General features: G+C 40.6%; 1 protein-coding gene across 3 annotated transcripts in view; it reads right to left on the bottom strand.

Annotated features, from left to right (window-relative positions):
* The window catches only part of LOC140492218 (clathrin interactor 1-like), a 177475-nt gene that overhangs the window by 13869 nt on the left and 144941 nt on the right, over window positions 1-18665 (bottom strand). The window contains exon 9 of one of the 3 annotated variants that reach the window (XM_072591121.1): window positions 12196-12276. The exons of 1 other annotated variant lie outside the window; for it this stretch is intronic. In XM_072591121.1, the coding sequence (XP_072447222.1) occupies window positions 12196-12276 (81 nt within the window). The remainder of the gene's footprint in view (window positions 1-12195; window positions 12277-18665) is intronic. One more of the 3 variants, XM_072591120.1, reaches the window with a different exon arrangement.

Here is an 18665-nt window from a genome sequence, read left to right as displayed (position 1 = left end):
CACCATTTCTTTCATTTAAAAAATGAATCAGACATACCTTTACAGTTGTAACCAAACAGTGAATGTCAATCTGAACTGTTGGATTATTCAAGTGAATTTCCCAGCAGACGGACATAATCCAGTCTTCACCAAATGACCATTCATGCACACCTTTATCGAATATCAGTATGATCAGCCATTAAAAGCCTGGATTGTCATCTTATTCTCCCTAATCCAGGAGCATTTCAGCCAACTTTAACACGACTTGAGTAAGCATAATCAAGGGTAGGATCTTTCCAGAAGGGCTGAGTGCCACAACCAGAGGTGCCATTGTTCAGGTCAGTATCAGGAAAGTCTCAAGCAAGAGGTCAGAGTAGGCAGGAAAATTAGGGAATGAAATGATCCCAACAGTAGGAAATGGATCCACAAGCATCTTCATGTAAATATTTGAATTATTCCATCAAAACACGAAATAAAGTGGAACCTCTTCTGAACTCAAGTTATCCACCACAATTAATGGGCGGCATGATGGCTCAATGGTTAGCACTGCTGCCTCAGTGCCACGGACCTGGTTTTGATTCCTGCCTTAAATGACTGTGTGAAGTTTGCACATTCTCCAATGTTTGCATAGGTTTCACCTGGGTGCTCCAGTTTCCTCCCACAGACCAAGTATGTACAGGTTAGGTGAAATGGCAGTGCTAAATTGCCCATAGTATTCAGGGATGTGTAGGTTAGGTGCATTAGTCAGGGGGAATGGGTTTGGGTAGATTACTCTTTGGAGGGTCAGTGTGGACCTGTTGGGCTGAAGGGCCTGTTTCCACACTGTAGGGATTCTATATTGAAAAAATTCTATTTCGAAGGAGGCAGCCTCAACTAAAAATGCCATTACTCATAACACCATCTTGTCCTGTGCCTGGTGCTGTACAACTCTTCCAGGAATAAAATGTGAGGATTCTTTGATGAATACAAGGCGAGTTGCTCGGTTCAGAATTCCCAGCATTTGACATGCATGCCCAGCTGCGGAACTTATGTAGCTAGTCTAGTTCAGTTCCCAGTAACAATCTGAATGTTGATAGAGGGGGATTCAGCAATGGTAATGCCGCTAATTGTAAATGGTCAAAAGTTGCATTGTTTCTTATTGGCGATGTTCATTACCTGCCTACCCCTTGTGTGCCCAAGCATGGTGAAGTGGTCTATGTCATTCTGCTTTAAACTTGGACTGCTTCAGTATCTAAGAAGTTGCAACTGGTGCTGAACAATGACAGGAAGGTAGGTAATTGGTGAAACAGCGGAAGATTCTTGAGCCTGGGATACTACCCTGAGGAACTGGAGGCTCCTGTGGTAGTGTCACTATCTCCTAACCAGAGGTCCTGCTCCAGAGGGGTCATAACATTTCTAAAATAGATCAATTGAAGTATCAATGAGGAAAAGACTTTTATGTAACAGTGGTAATGTCACAACCTGTGAGCTAGGAGGCCCAGGTTCAAGGGCACCAGCTTTTGGACACGCTGATTGAGAATCTCCTGCAGAGATGCACTTACATCGAGCTGACCGACCTCCAACAATCACAAATATCATCCTTTATGCGAGATCAGACTGTGGCCTGCAGAGACTTGAGTATGCTAGGGCTGCTCATTGCCACACTTGGTCAAATGCTGTCTTGACGCCAAGGGCAGTCACTTTCACCTCCCCTCTTCTAAGCATGTCCAATGTCTGGACCAAGGCTACAAAAAAAAAATCAGGAACTGAGTGCTCCTGTCAGAAACATCCGAGTATCGGTGAGTGGGCCACTGTTGACTAAGTGCCATTTCATAGTACTGTTAACAAGATGTTCCACCATTTTGCCGACGATTGAGGTTAGTTTCTTAGGGTGGCAAATGACAGTTAGCTTGGTCTTGATTTTTGTGAACAGGACATAGCTGGGCAATTTTCCACATTGCCAGTAGATGCCAATGTTGAGACTGTACAGGAATATTCGGCTCGGGGCATGGCTAGTTATGGAGCACAAGTCTCAGTACCACTGTCAGGGCCTATAGCCTTTTCAGTATCCAGTGCCTTCACCCATCTCTTGACATCACATGGAATGAGCTGAAAATGTTTTGCTGGAAAAGCTCAGCAGGTCAGGCAGCATCCAAGGAACAGGCATAAGCCCTTCTTCAGGAAGGAGTGAATGAATGAATCAAATTGGTCGAAGTCTGGCACTGGTGATGCAAAAGACCTTTGGAGGAGGCTGCAATGAGTCATCCACTCGGCACTTCTGCCTAAAGACCGTTACAAATATTCCAGTCTATCTTTTGCACTTATGTGCTAATTATTACGGATGGGGATATTTTTGGAGCCTCCACTATTCATGACTGGATATGGAAGATCTGCAGAGCCTGAGATTGCTTATGGAAATGTTTAACCCATTGCATACTGCTTTTATTGTTTGGTATGCAAGCAATCCAGCGTTGTGGCTTCACCAGCTTGATACCTCATATCTAAGGTATGCCTGGTTCGGTTCCTGGCATGAACTCCTTCACTCTTCATTGAATCAAGGTTAATACTCTTGCTTGACAGTAATGGTAAGAGTGGGGAATATACCACACCACAAGGTTGCACACTTATGTTAGTCCACAGTGCCTTATGGAATTTTTGCTGCTAGGTCTATTTCAAAGTCTATTCCATTTAGTATGGCGTCACTGAGGATGCCCTCTTTCATGCGCAATATGAAGATGGGATTTCATCTTCACAAGGACAGTGTGGTGGTCATTACGACCAATACTGTCATAGTTTGCCCTTCTATAAAAAAGATGTTGTTAAACTTGAGGATGCTAAAAAGATTTACAAGGGTGTTGCCAGGACTGGAGGGTCTGCGTTATCGGGGGAGGCTGAATAGGCTGGAGTGTTTGCCCCTGGAATGTCAGAGGCTGAGGGGTGACCTCGGAGATTTATAAAATCATGAGGGGCATGGATAGGGTGAATATCCAAAGTCATTTTTCTAGGGTGGGGGAGATCAAAACGAGATGGCATAGGTTCAAGGTGATAGGGGAAAGATTTAAGGAGAGCCTAAGGAATAACATTTTCCATGCAGAGGGTGGTGCGTGCATGGCATGAGCTGCCAAAGGAAGTGGAGAAGTCCAGTATCATTTAAAAGGCATGTGGATGGGTATATGGTAAGAAGAATTGAGAGGGATATGGCCCAAATGCTGTCAAATGGGACGAGGTCAGATTAGGATGCCTGACTGGTGCAGACAATTTGTACCGAAGAGTCTGTTTCAGCGCTCAATAGATCTGTGACAGATGTATCTGACAGGGAGACTGGTAAGGATGAGGCCAAAAATGTTTTTCTTTCTCGTTGACACCATCATTACCTGGTACAGTATGTGGTTTAAGACTAGCTCAGACAGGCCAGTCTTGAAGATGGACAATGAAATCCCGCACAGTACATTCTGCACCCTTGCCGGTCGCAATGATTCCTCCAAGTGATGTTCAACATGGTTTCCTTGTCCATGTTTGACCTGATTCCAGGAGGGCCTGAATTAACACAGAGACACTCAGTGAAACTCTCTCGACTGTATACTACTACACTGACAACTCTGTTGGATCTGTCTTGCCAGTGGGACATGACATACCCAGGCATGGTGATGGAGGTATTGGTGTCTGGGACAATGTCGGAAAGGCATCACAGAGTATGACTATGTCAAACTTATGTTTTACTAGCCTGCAAGACTGCTCTCCTAACTTTGTGCAACCCCCAGATATTGGTAACGGCTGAGCTAGCCATGGTCTTTTCCTGTACCTCGGTCATCACTAGACTTGTAGTTGTTGCTATGGTCAGATGCAAACTCAAATCTATCTTCTGGATCTCTGGATTACTGGCCCAGCCACAATATCATTACATCATCACCTCCCCTTTGCCTGTGCTTTCTCATTGATGGAACACTTTCGCTGCACACTTGGTTTGCCACGACTTAAAGCACCTCTTAAAAAATGCAATGATTTTTATTTTAATCCCTTCCTATGGCAAAGTATTTTAAATGGACCTGTGAAAAATGTTGACAAAAACAGTTCCAGGGATAAGTCACAAATGAGGAAAGGCTGTAAAAGCTGGAATGTCATCTTGCTTGAATAGGTCTACAAAGATGATTTGAAAGTTTCCAGCACGCGAGGGGTCTTATACAGTCATAGAGATGTTTAGCACGGAAACAGACCCTTCGGTCCAACCCATCCATGTCAACCAGATATCCCAACCCAACCTAGTCCCACCTGCCAGCACCCGGCCCATATCCCTCTAAACCCTTCCTATTCCTTTACCCATCCAAATGCCTCTGAAATGTTGCAATTGTTCCAGCCTCCACCACTTCCTCTGGAAGCTTATTCCCTACACGTATCACTCAGAGAAAAGGTTGCCCCGTAGGTCTCTTTTATATCTTTCCCCATCTTGCCCTAAACCTATGCCCTCCAGTTTTGGACCCCCCGACCCCAGGGAAAAGACTTTGCCTATTTACCCTATCCATGCCCTTCAATTTTGTAAACCTGTATACGGTCACCCCTCAGCCTCCAATGCTCCAGGGAAAACAGCCCTATAGCTCAAATCCTCCAACCCTGGCAACATCCTTGTAAATCTTTTCTGAACCCTTTCAAGTTTCACAACATCTTTCTGATAGGAAGGAGACCACAATTGCACGCAATATTCCAACAGTGGCCTAACCGATGTCCTGTACAGACGCAACATGACCTCCCAACTCTTGTACTCAATACTCTGACCAATAAAGGAAAGCATACCAAACACCTTCTGCACTATCCTATCTATCTGCAACTCCACTTTCAAGGAGCTATGAACCTGCACTCCACGGTCTCTTTTGTTCAGCAACATTCCCTTGGACCTTACCATTAAGTGTATAAGTCCTGCTAAGATTTGCTTTCCCAAAATGCAGCATCTCGCATTTATCTGAATTAAACTCCATCTGCCATTCTCAGCCCATTGGCCCATCTGGTCCAGATCCTGTTGTAGTCTGAGGTAACCCTCTTCGTTGTCCACTGCACCTCGAATTTTGGTGTCATCTGCAGACTTCCCAACTGTACCTCTTATGCTCGCATCCTAATCATTTATGTAAATGACAAGTAGTAGAGGACCCAGCACCGATCCGTGTGGCACTCCACTGGTCACAGGCCTCCAGTCTGAAAAACAACCCTCCACCACCACCCTTTCTTCTACTTTTGAGCCAGATCTGTATCCAAATGGCTAGTTTTCTCTGTATTCTGAGAGATCTAACATTGCTAATCAGTCTCCCATGTGGAACCTTATCAAACGCCTTACTTAAGTCCGTATAGATCACATCTACCGCTCTGCCCTCAATCTTCTTTGTTACTTCTTCAAAAAACTCAATCAAGTTTGTGAGACATGATTTCCCACGCGCAAAGCCATATTGACTATCCCTAATCAGTCCTTGCTTTTCCAAATACATGTACATCCTGTCCCTCAGGATTCCCTCCAACAACTTGCCCACCACCAATGCCAGGTTTACTGGTCTATAGTTCCCTGGCTTGTCCTTACCACCCTTCTTAAACAGTGGTACCATGTCAGCCAACCTCCAGTCTTCCGGCACCTCACCTGTGACTATTGATTGACAGAATAGACAGGGAAAAACTGTTCTCGCTTGGTAAAGAATCAAGAACCAGAAAAAGTTTTAAAGTGCTTTGCTAAAGAAGCAAACTAGATGAGGGAAAAATGTTTCTACGTGGCAAATAGTTAGGGTATAGTGTAGACTGTCTGTAAACGTGGCAGAGGGTTTCAAGAGGGCATTGTTTCTATTTAAGTAATCACCCAAAATGCAGGTTTCTAGTAAAATGCAGCAGATTGACATCATTTCAAAGCTTACAGAAAGCTGAAACAGAATCTGAGTTGCCTCCTCCTGCATCAACAATTCTGTGAACTATTTAATGTGGGGCTGAAAACATACAGAATTACTTCCTTGTCTTTATACTTCATATCTACTGCATTTGGCTCAAACTGCATAATGAATAAACTTGAGTTGCTAATGTTTCCAAGATTTGAAAGCATTGATAATAACAAAGAACAACACTGTTTGTTTTGTGAATAAGCATTGAATGCAACTCCCTGTACTAGGAGCCTGTTCAACATGATTCATCTGTGTTGTAACATGCTGTCAATGTACCCCTGATACTCTTTCTTATTACAGAGTTTATTGCCCTGATGCTATTAAGAATTACCATGTGAAGCTGGACTATATGATAGAAGGTTCCCTTCCCTGAATGGCACTTGTGAAGTAGCTGGATTTTTACAACAATCAGCCTCCTTCATGCCAATTTTATTGAATGCTAGCTAACTGAACTTCCAATCTCTTGGCATGACTATAATCAGATATGCCGGTGACAAATTTATATCTATTGCTAACTCTTCAAAAAGAGCCAAATCGCCTTTTCCACTTCAAAGCCTTCAGAATTTTAAATAAAAAACAACCTTGGTTATCCAAATTTCAGATAATCCTAACAAGATCTAAATGTCCCAAAAAACGTTATTAGTTATCCAGGCAGTTATCAGAATGCTCAGTTATCTGAGCAAAATAATCCCTGTCCGTCTCATTTGGATAATCGAGGTTGTTCTGTACTTGTGTTAAAATCAAACTCATCTATGATCCAGTGGAAAAAGAGTCTCAATACTGAGATATGTGATAATGCTTTAGAGGGTGACAAGTGCACAAAAGTTATTCTGGGTGGGGGACTTCATTTCTCATCATGAGGCATGACTTAATACCACCATTACTTACTGGGCACTTTTAAATTTCCAGGCAATTGACACATAGGCCTACACATCTGAACTTCGACAAGGACCCAACACATCTTCAGTTATCAATCCATTCACTAAATCTAAGGGACCAAAAAATTTGACCCATTCAATTTCCTTCAACTTGACAGTTTTCCGCACTCGATCATGACCCAGAACACTTAAGAATTGTGATGCCCTTTTACTGCTAGCTCAAGTAAGATTGTCTAACAGTATGTGGACTAAGCTAGAGAACTCATTGCTCTATAGTGCTCAGAAATAAGCATTACCTTCACTCATTTGGCAGGGTGGAGGAAGGAAGAAAGACGTGCACAGGAGAAAAATAAGATCAGATATTCCTTTTTCACAACGATAATGAAACTACAGTTACCAAGTGTCCTCATTTCACAAATTGAGACTCTCAACTCCAACTAGTAAAAAATATAAGTCAGTTTTGAGTTGTCTTTGCTTATATTAATTTAGAAGCTGTACAGCAATGGTAATAGCCCCTTCGGAAATCGTTTCTCAAAGAAGATTAATCATTGCTGAACAATTTCAGTCCCTTTAGAAATCATTTTTCAAATTTGATTAATCCTTTTATAACACTTACAGTCCCTCTAGAAATAACATTCAACCCAGATTAATCATTTTTGAATGGTTATGAGACCTTAAAAGCATTTAGGTTATATAAACCTATTACAGGTATCTGCGTCAAGTAGCATTTAAAAGTATGTACATATAACTGGATAAAATGAGCACATGTAAATCAACTTGCTGAGTACTAATTATATATTCTAAATACTCTCAGAACTGGACTCTTAATAAGTACTGACAAGCACAGTATGCAAGAGTATTCATGAATTTCTAAATCCACTTTCATCCATGTTCAAACTGATGGGGAGTGCAGGAGGTGGTTGTTACACACTATCCCTCGATTCCCCTCCCTATTAATGTGAACATCAACCAAAACCACCTTAAAAATGCTGTGATAGGGTTTTTATTTGACACTGTATTTACAGATATGGGTAACCAGTCAAAAGTAGGACTTATCACTTCTAAATGGTGCTAGGTACATCAATCTTTTAGTGTATGCTGCCAGGCACAGCTCAGCTGGGTTATACATAGAGTTACTACTTTGAAGTGAGATGCAGGACTATAATCTAATGTTGCAGAAAGAATTGGAAGTCTTACACTACATCATTTTGGTATCTATATTCATTGTGACCTTTCGTAAGTACAAATGATGCACCACAATGCTTTGAATATTCAAGCAGTCAAACTTTGACCTTTTCGCATTTGTGCTCCTACTTGCAGTTTGTGGAACAGTAATATGAAATATGTTTATTATTTTTCATATTTGGGGACAATTTGGATATGACACAAGTAAACCAATGAAGTTCCAGCTGGGATCAGAATGAGGTAGTGTGCTGTAGTTAACTTCATAAGCAAAAATCAAAATTCTTCAGATTAATTTTTATTTATGTGTATTCAAGAAAGTAGTCAGGTTAAAAAAGAATATTTAAAATGTACAAACGTGTTCAGATGCTGATGCAGCAGACAGTTTCTGTGAAAATGCAATGCAGCTGAGCTAGCATTAACCCAGAGGACTTATTTCAAAATGGAACGCAAGGATGATCCTGTACCACATCAAGACAGACAAAATAATGGGGTTTAGTCAAAGATAGGAATGAATCACAGGATTCAGAGAGGAGATAGATGGCACTGGGGAAAATAGGGATTGGTGAAACCAGGCTAACAGATACTTTGCCATTATGGAATATATGAAAAATATGACGTTTATCTAAAAAGACTATTTTGGAATTCTAATGAGATATGCGCATAAATATCTGATGAATCCTCGCCGAGTTGGGGGTAGACTCTCCCAATGTTGGCTCCATAAACGATTGTGGATTTCTACCCCAAGACCCCTGAGATTATTTTGTAAAATAATTTATCACAACACCCATTTTCCATCAGAACTTTTGAATAAATTAAAATTTTAAACAAATTAGGGCAAATCTCAATGAATGCAGCAATAGTAAAGAGAAATGCATGATGGTAATTTTTCAGAAGATGCTATTACTTTCCAGAATAACTCCAACAGCAAAAATGATACCAGAAGTTATTTCCTGCAGACAGCAACAGACATGTAAAGCAATTCAATGAAGTGATTCCTGATTCAATCCCTTTTGATAAGATAACCTGGTAACAGCCCAAACATATGACAATTAGCTTTTGTGCGCACAGCATGATCACAACAATCAAGGCTGACACTCATGTGCAGTACTGAGGGAGCAAAGCATCATCCTTCATTTGAGACATGAAACCCAGGCCCCATCTGTTCGCTTGGTTGGGCGTTTAGGATACCACGTCACTACTTTGATGAATTAGTGAGAGTTTTCAGTGTCTGAATCAATATTTGTTCCTTGACCAAAATCAGAGGGAAAAAAAATTACCTTGTCATTATCACATTGCTGTCACCGAATTTACTGAGTGAAAATCAGCTGCTGTATTTCCTACAGTAACTACACTTCACAATACACTTTTATTGGCTGTCATGAGCTTTAAAATGTTCAGTGATCATGAAGTGCTCTGCAGATACAAGTCACTTTTCTTTTAATGCCCATAAATTTAGGTAGAGGAAAATTCAGATCAGCTTCACCACCATTGTCCTGTGACTACTGTTGGACATTCAGATTCAAAGGGAAAAACACCTACTTGGATCAAACGCAAGGGATTTTAGTGCTCACCCAAAGAATCATAGCCCTGGAAGAATCAGTAGCTAGAGGAGAGGGAAAATACCTGGAGAAAGTTGGAAAAATATGGAATCTATGATAGAAAACACATGGACAAACATACTCTTACTGATCCAAATACAATTCAACACTTTCCGAAAATACCTAACAGAAATAGCATCACTTATGTAGCACAAAGCAAATGCTCTCCAGTTGAAAATACTTTCCTTCAGGTCAGATGATAAATTGCGGCAATGCTTGTTTTTTTGTGGGTGTATAAATTTCTAAATTCTGCATGTCAGCTTAACGTTCCTTTCTTCGCCGATATCAGTAAAAGAGGTTAATACAGTGAATATTGTCGTTTGTGGAACTTTGTTACATGCAAAATGCTGTCACACTTTTGAATTTAATTGTGGGGGCTAATTTACTATATTTGAATCTTTGGTGTATGTGCTGAAAGCTTTCATAATGTGTTATATCAATGCTTCAAAACTTTCACACCAAAAACTGGCTGAAATATTCATTGCAAAACTGAAATAAATATTTGTTAAGGATCTGGCCCAGGGCACTTGTGTTGCATAACAGACATCAGCACAGATGAAGCTTGTTTGTTGACAGGTCATTCTTATACATTAAAAAGCATTTGGACTAGCAGCAAGCCTTGTAGTGGTTGATTGGCTTATTTTGTGTGTGTTTCATTTTATTAATGCCTAAAGGAAAAGAAACAATAAGAGCTACTTTTACAACATTCTGGATTAGTGGTGCTGGAAGAGCACAGCAGTTCAAGCAGCATCCAACGAGCAGCGAAATTGACGTTTCGGGCAAAAGCCCTTCATCAGTTTTTACCTACTTTTACAACTGCCTAACTGAGAAATTCTTAAGCAACAGTATCCTACTAAGCAAAGCAATGACATGGTTGGAAAGAACACTACAGTCTGCTGTTGTTTGGAGACTGCAGTTCAGAGCGTAGTTTTCAGCCATTAACATCAAATGTTGAGTTTACATTTCTATGATCAGTTCTGACAGCACAGCAGGAATATTTATATTCTTAAGACATCAAAATCTCAAGTTTTGTTTGAAGACTGACTGAGGATGCCTGAATAGCACATTTAAAAATGTAGATGACATCATACTGAAGCTGAAATTGTGCACTCTGTAAATGGTGAAGCAATAGAGCAGTTACACTACATTATTACTTTTCACATTCGTATCAGAGTTTGGAGATATACCTTTGTATCATTGTGAAGAAAGTTCATGGCAAAACAAGAGTCAATATCTAATTGCATCCTCATTCCTAAAAAAGACTTTTCTGAAAAAAAAGTGTTGTTTCGTTTTATAAAGAAGGGATTGTTAAACCATGTAATAAATCCGGCATATGGGGTTTTTAAAATACAAAAACAATTCACCAAATCAGGGAAAGAAATCGCTAAACAGATTACAAGAAACTTTGTTTTTTTTTGTGAACAAAAGATTGAGGGAGGAAATATCAGCCCTTAATGGCCAATGCTCCTGAAAGCACTGTTGCCAGTGGTAGAATTTAAAGGTGGTGATTCATAATTAACCAGAATTGGACAAGCACAGATTTCAAAGGCTTGCAGGGCTAGAGATTATGAGAGGCAAGACCATGGCGATTTGAAATCAAAGGAAAAGGACTATAAAAATATTTGTAGCAGTTGTTAAACTTGGGGCTGGATAGATTAGCAAGCCTAGGGATTTTTCCATTCCTTCACATGGTGCGGCTTCATTGCCAGAAAAGCACATATTGCCCAAGATGCTACTGTCATCTTGAACCACTGCAACCTACATGAGATTCAGGTACACCATGCTGTTATGAAGGGAATTTCACCTTGAAGAAATGGTCCCAGATCAGAATATACATTATTCAGAGTTTGTGGTGTTCAACTGCATCTGCTCCCTTTGCCCTTCACAGTGGTAAATGCCATGGGTTTGAAGGTGGTAAGGGAGGTGAGAGATTTCGTTGCAACATACCTTGTATATGGTACGCATCACTGGTTACAAAAAAATGACAAATCATGCTTTTTTTTAATCTTAAGCTTTACAACAGTAAACCTGCTCTTCCAGTGCTTCATTGTGCATCATTTGAAGGATGGATAGATTCTGATAAGGATGTTGTGAAGCCCTGAATTTTAACATGCTCTTACTAGATACCAAATTATTCTAAGGGACTCAAGACCTCACAAACTAAGAAAATGAACTAACTTCGTATCAAATATTAGCAACTCCCAAAAGCTTACACTTTTAAACATCTATAGTAAATCTAGTGCTACAGTCAATAATACAGCAGGCTCCATTGTTATTTTGTATAATGATGTGCAGGGAGAGTCAAGTGAGAGTTTGGCTATTGATGACTGCTAGATTTTGGAATTCAGCTTTTTGAAGGTGGGGGATTGGTAACCAGAAAATGATTAAAAGCTATTTTTGAATTTAAAAAAAAAATCTCGCTCAGTAAAAAAAAACTCTTCTACCTTGGTGGTCTTTCACACTGGGATTTTCCCTGAACCCAAAACCTCTCAAATACAAAGGCTTATTTACTATTAAACACTACTACAGTTTCAACACATGTTCCTTGTATATCGGAGATGCAAATTCCCAAAACTATCTTAGTTTCTAATAAGTGAATTGAGCTGTAATTTAAGCTTATAGAGAAAAAAATCCAAAAAGTCAGATGAGATGGTGGAAGCAATAATATACCTGATGCCAAAGGGAAACTGCTTTGTGCTGTACCTGCTGAGGTGAAAGCTGCAAACCCTCCAAACTGTTCTGATGTCCCACCTATAAAGCAAACAAAGAGTTCCTTTGTCACTTAATCAAGCAATCTTAAAAAGGAAAAGAAAGAGGATTTAGTTCTGATGAGATGAATTTTATGATATTCAAAGTTTGAGGAAGATTTGTAGCTCGGGTGCTTGTTGTTGTGGTTCTGTTCGCCAAGCTGGGAATTTGTGTTGTACACGTTTCGTCCCCTGTCTAGGTGACATCCTCAGTGCTTGGGAGCCTCCTGTGAAGCGCTTCTGTGTTGTTTCCTCTAGCATTGATAGTGGTTTGTCTCTGCCCCTCCCGGATGTCAGTTCCAGCTGTCCGCTGCAGTGGCCGGTATATTGGGTCCAGGTCGATGTGTTTGTTTGTCCACTGCAGTGGACAGTTGGAACTGAGAACTAGAAGCGGCAGAGACAAACCACTATAAATGCCAGAGGAAACAACACAGAAGCGCTTCACAGGAGGCTCCCAAGCACTGAGGATGTCACCTAGACAGGGGACGAAATGTCTACAACACAAATTCCCAGCTCGGCGAACAGAATTTTATGATAGTCACGTGATGGGTGCCTTTCTGACTCAGGCCCCAAACTTTTTCTAGAAACAAGCACAGAGTCAGAGATGTACAACATAGAAACAGACCCTTCAGTCCAACCCGTCCATGCCGACCAGATATCCTAACCCAATGGCTATTTGGGAAAACTGGCACATATTGCTTGTTTGCTACAATACGTGGAGTATGACATCTAGTCACGTAAAGCAAGAGGATTTTCATTTCGAAAAGTTATGTCATTGAATCACACACTTTCCATGCTTTCAAAGCATTCAGAACGTACCAGTCAGAAGTGCAGTTCTGCATAGATTTCGAAGCATATCTTCACAGACCACCTTATGGTGCATGGAGTGTCCCATAGAGCCAATGGCAACCAAAGGGCGGCATGGTGGCTCCGTAGTTAGCACTGCTGCCTCACAACGCCAGGCTTCCAGGTTCAATTCCAACCTTGGGCAACTGTGTGTGGAGTTTGCACATTCTCCCAGTGTCTGCGTGGGTTTCCTCCGGATGCTCCGGTTTCCTCCCACAGTCCAAAGATGTGCAGGTCAGGTGATTTGGTCATGCTAAATTGCCCATAGTTGTTGGGTGCATTAGTCAGAGTGGGGTGGGTTACTCTTCAGAGGGTCGGTGTGAACTTGTTGGGCCGATGGGCCTGTTTCCACACTGTAGGGAATCTAATCTAATATAAATCTATTTCTATGGGTTTTGGCCATTGTGAATTGCAGCCTGCGAACTAGTAACACAACGTAAGCCTCTGATAACTCTTCAATATCTATCTGTTTAAAGTAACCATGCAATGTTTACAGAAATGAACCTTCATATAAGACTAGAATAGCATTGATCTTACAGAATCACTAAGGGGTCCTCCCAGTGTGGCTCTCGAGTCAGAGGTCTACAGCATGAAAACAGGCCCTTCAGCCCAACTTGCCCATGCTGCCAGTTTTCTCAAATTAAATGAGTTCCATTTGCCTGCTTTTGGTCCATAACCTAACCTTCTATACCTATCTCATCCATGTACCTGTTGAAGTGTTTCTTAAATGACAAAATAGTACTCACTTCCACCACTACCTCTGGTGGCTCGTTCCAGGTATACACCACCCTCTGGACCCTAATATATGGGAATGTAAACGTATTCATGCTTTTCTAATTGCATTCGGATATTAACTATATACAAATCATTGATATGTTTAGATGATAAACAAACCAGCTCCTTCGCTAGGAGAAAAACGATTCATACATCTATTAACTAAACTCTGCCCTCCCACTGAAAACAGTGGCATTAAACAATCAAACTATTTTTCTAATCGACCTGTTTGACAATGTTACTGCACACCTCTGAAGCAGGTGGAACTTGAACTCAGGCCTGCGGGTTCAGGGATAGTGACACTACCTTTGCACCACAAGAGGGCCCCTGTTAATCAAACTCTAAACATAACTGTTTTTTTTACCAGAATCACTTATTTACCCAATTGAGCAAAATAATAAGTAGTTTAAGATGCTTCCATTTCAAATAATTTGGACTACTGTGGAGCTCAGGGAAATATGTCTCCTTGTGCTGGCACATTTTTGTTGCATTTTCACCAAACTTCATTATGTGCAGTATTGTTAGCCAAGGTTCTGAGGGTAATAAAACTTGCACATGCTATATCATTGTGGTTTCAAGACCTACTCCAGAGACATGAGGATAAATATATAGGCTGAAGCTGAGATCCTGGAGTGGTTGTAAAGGGTCCCAAATAATTTTGAAGAACAGCAAGGACTCCCATGTGCAGTACAAGTAGACTTAAGATCAGTAAAACTGAAACTGCTATTTGCTTTTTAAATCAGTCGAAACAACTTGCAAAAGTACTTGAATAGCTGTCAGGTGCTTTGGCATAACAAAAGTCTATATAATAGAAATCCCTTCACTTGTACAACACGGTAGTACTGACAGCCAGTATGAGTCAATGTCAATAATACAAAATTGGCAATCAATTCATAAAAAGGTGGCCTGTGTGGCATTTCACATTATACAAATAAAATATTATTGGGCTGACTATAGCGGTACATTGTAAATTACATTACTTTCTTCAGAAATCTAGCTTCCTCTCCCGAAGAGGAGCCTTCACTTGCTGTGGTTCAACCCACTTAACTAATCTCCATGCATAAGCCAAGAACCAACCACATAATCCTCCTGTACTTAGGAGAGATCACCACAAACAGATCTGTCAGGAGCCATCACTGGATGCCAATAAGGAGTTGGAACTGCAGTTCATTTTCCATTCCAATAAAGAAATTCAGAGTAAATGCACCACAAACTTTTGCCTCAACTGAAATCAAATTATTCAATGACAGTTAAACCTGATATCATTGAGCCTACATGATATATAGATCGATAATGTCAGGTCTGATTCCTCGTCACTGGTTAGTGCATATAACCACTGAGATGTGGAAACACCATTAAATACACAGTCAAAAGACTGCAATATCTATTGAATTTGGAAGAATCTGGTGTCCTGTCTGCTCAACAGTAATTTCTTAAAGTTCAGCATCTTTTAACCAACACATTTCATGTTGACATACTAGAAAATTTGACAATGCATATTATAAGGTCAGGATCATTTGAAATTTGGCATTCTTGCATTTGTCTTGACGAGTCTCTCTTTTCAGCAATCATTAAATCATTTCTTCTGCAATTATCTGACAGGTCACTTTAAACTAGTAAAAGATAGAAACAGTTTCAGTAGTCAAAATTTAGATTCAGCTCAAATGATATCTACTTTACGTGCATTGTGATGCATCATCTTTGCCTGCAGTGCTTATGAAGCACTCAGGTGGGAAAGAAACATCTGTATAGCCATTGAGTGCACAGGGGGACAATGTCCAACATCTGGTACTATTTCCAAAAAACCATCAGATAGCTGCAAGACACTGTCCATCTGTCGCACTGAAGCACACTGATTATTCAAATGTAGTATGACTCCTTTGTATGAATAGCTCAGGAGCAATGATATGTAAAATCTGAATGCCTTTTAAAGTGAGTGTATGGTATAATGAGTATTAGTTTTAAGGACTCTTGCACGCTTCCTTACACAATTTGGTCATTTTGCTACAAATAAAAATGCTTTCTATGATTCCTTGTCGGCTCGTTATTCACGAACATAGTCTGCTGTACTGGCATGTGAAAGCGATGCTAGAGATTTAATCTGACTGTGAAATTCTGGTTTTCCATTTACAGCTTTATAAAGACCAAACAATTCTTTAGTACAAAACCGCTCACACCAACACACGATCAATGTCAGCATAATTGATACCAAGATGAATCATGACAAAACACTTAATGTGATATAATTATCTTCTTTTGTGATACTCAATGCATTAAAATTGCTCACACAGGTGACAAACCTGTAACGCCCTCAACTTCAACCTGGATCATACAGATCAAAATAATTTATTCAGGTACATCCATATTTTGAATTGTGGTGGGGTGATTTTCAAACAAATTTCAAAAGAATGAAAATCCATCACTTGATCCCTCAGTTCCTACTGCTCATTCCCTGAAATCCCAGTGCCAACACAACATTCATTTAGCAGACCCTTTACTTCATTTAACATTTTGTAAAAAGATCCTAAATCTCGCAAAGTCTGTCATAAAGTAAACTCCAAAAGCTGATGGGTATCAACAATAGGGAATTGGTGGTGTTGATAACGTGACTGGACTAGTAAACCAGGCTAATGCTCTGGGAATGTGGGTATTAATTCATCAAGGCAGATGGTAAAGATCAAATTCACTTATTTAAAAGCTAGTCTAATGGCAACAATGAAACCATTGTTGGCTGTTGTAAAATACATCTGGTTTGTGAAGGAAGGACATCTGCTGTCCTTACCTGGTCTGGCCTACATGAGATGCCAGATCCACAGCATTTTGTTTGACTGCATGTGCCTCTTGAAATTGCCTAGTTGCATAAAACCACCAAAAAGACACAAGGAAGGAAAGGTTTGTGATTTTTGAGAAGATTTGTACCTGCGGTTGAGGTTCAGGTTAGTTTGCTCGATAAACTGATTTGTTTTCAGATGTTTTGTCACATGCGAGCTAACATCATCAGTGAGCCTTCAGTGAAGCACTGGTGTTAGGACATAGAACAGTACAGCACAGAACAGGCCCTTCAGCCCACGATGTTGTGCCGACCATTGGTCCTCAAATTTCTGTGACCATATGCATGTCCAGCAGTCTTTTAAATGTCCCCAGTGACCTTGCTTCCACAACTGCTGCTGGCAACGCATTCCATGTTCTTACAACTCTCTGCGTAAAGAACTCACCTCTGAATCCCCTCTATATTTTCCTCCAACCAGCTTAAAACTATGTCCCCTCGTGTTAGCCATTTCTGCCCTGTTCTGTCCCACTTTGTTTGTGCGCCTTGGCCTGTTAAGGTAGGTGATATCAGCTGGTATCAAACTAGACACTAAAAAACAATAGCAGTAAACACAGTCCTATTGACTCTTCAAAATCATGCTTACTGACATTTGGGAACTTGTGCCACAATTGGGAAGTTGTAAATGAGAGGTGGCCAAGCTGCATCTTGACAGTCATACTTAGTAATCGCAACATACAGGCAATGTCCCAGAAACTACCATCACCACCCCTAGGTATGTCCTGTCCCACCCAACACAGGTGGCAACATAGCGATACAGTGAGGAGAGTGTTGCCCTGGGATTCCTTAACATGGACTGTAGGCCCCATAAAGTCGCACAGCATTAGGTCAAACACCAAGAGAAGCAGTGACAAATATTCTCTTCCTCAATGATGGAGGAGTCCAGCACATCAGCTTGCAACTACTGTCAGCTGGAAGTGCTGAATGAATGATCCAACTCTGCCTCTTCCCGCAATCTCTAGTATCATAGAAGCTAAACTTCAGCCAAGTCAATTTACTCCACATGATCAAGAAATAACCAAAAGCCCTGGATACTACAAAGACTATGGCCCCCAGACTGTATTCTAGTATGAGTACTGAAGACTTATGGCCTGTAATTAGCCATGTCCCTAGCCAAGCTATTGCAGTCCAGCTACAACACTGACCTCTACCAGATGATATGCAAATATTGCACAAGTACATTGTATCTGCAACAAGTAGGACCAAAGCCAATCCAGTCAACTGCTCCAACAGACTACTTTTGATCATTGGTTATTTAATTAAGCAATTAGTTAAGTCATTAATTAGTCCTTCACAGTGCTACCCAGTGGCACTGGTAAAGGAATAATATCCTGACTGATGCTTAGTTTGAGTTCCACCTAGATCACAGGTCTTGAGTTTGTAATAATCGGAGTCTAAATGGATGAAAGACCTGAACTTCAGAAAAATAATAAGGAAATCTGCCCTTGACAACAAAGACAGCATTTCACAGAGCATGGCATCAAGGTTTTCCAGCAAAACTGGAATGAATGCAAATCGCAGAGAAAAAAAAACTACTGGTTGAAGTCACACTTAGCTCAAAGGAAAATGATTGTGGTTGGAGGTCAATCAGTTGAGTGCCAGGATACCACTGCAGGAGTTTCCCATGGTAACATCCAAGGTAAAAACATCTTCACCTGCCTCGATGATTTTCTCTTCATTATATCATCAAAAGACCAGAACAGTAGCAGGCCATTCAACCAACTGATCTGCTCTTCAGTGTGCTCATGACTCATCTTCAATGCCTTTCACATTATATAAATATCAATCTCTACTTTAAGCATATGTCTATGATCTAGCTTCCATGGCCTTCTGGGGTAGAGAATTCTGTACTTTCACAATGCTCTGAGAAGTGGGGAGGTTCACTGATGATAGTATATTGTTCAGCACAATTCGACATTCTGATGCTAAAGCAGACCATGTCCATA

The sequence above is a fragment of the Chiloscyllium punctatum genome, chromosome 20 (assembly GCF_047496795.1).
Source record: "Chiloscyllium punctatum isolate Juve2018m chromosome 20, sChiPun1.3, whole genome shotgun sequence".
Taxonomy (NCBI): domain Eukaryota; kingdom Metazoa; phylum Chordata; class Chondrichthyes; order Orectolobiformes; family Hemiscylliidae; genus Chiloscyllium; species Chiloscyllium punctatum.
The sequence above is the reverse complement of the archived record's forward strand: the minus strand, read 5'-3'. Positions and strand labels throughout refer to the sequence as shown.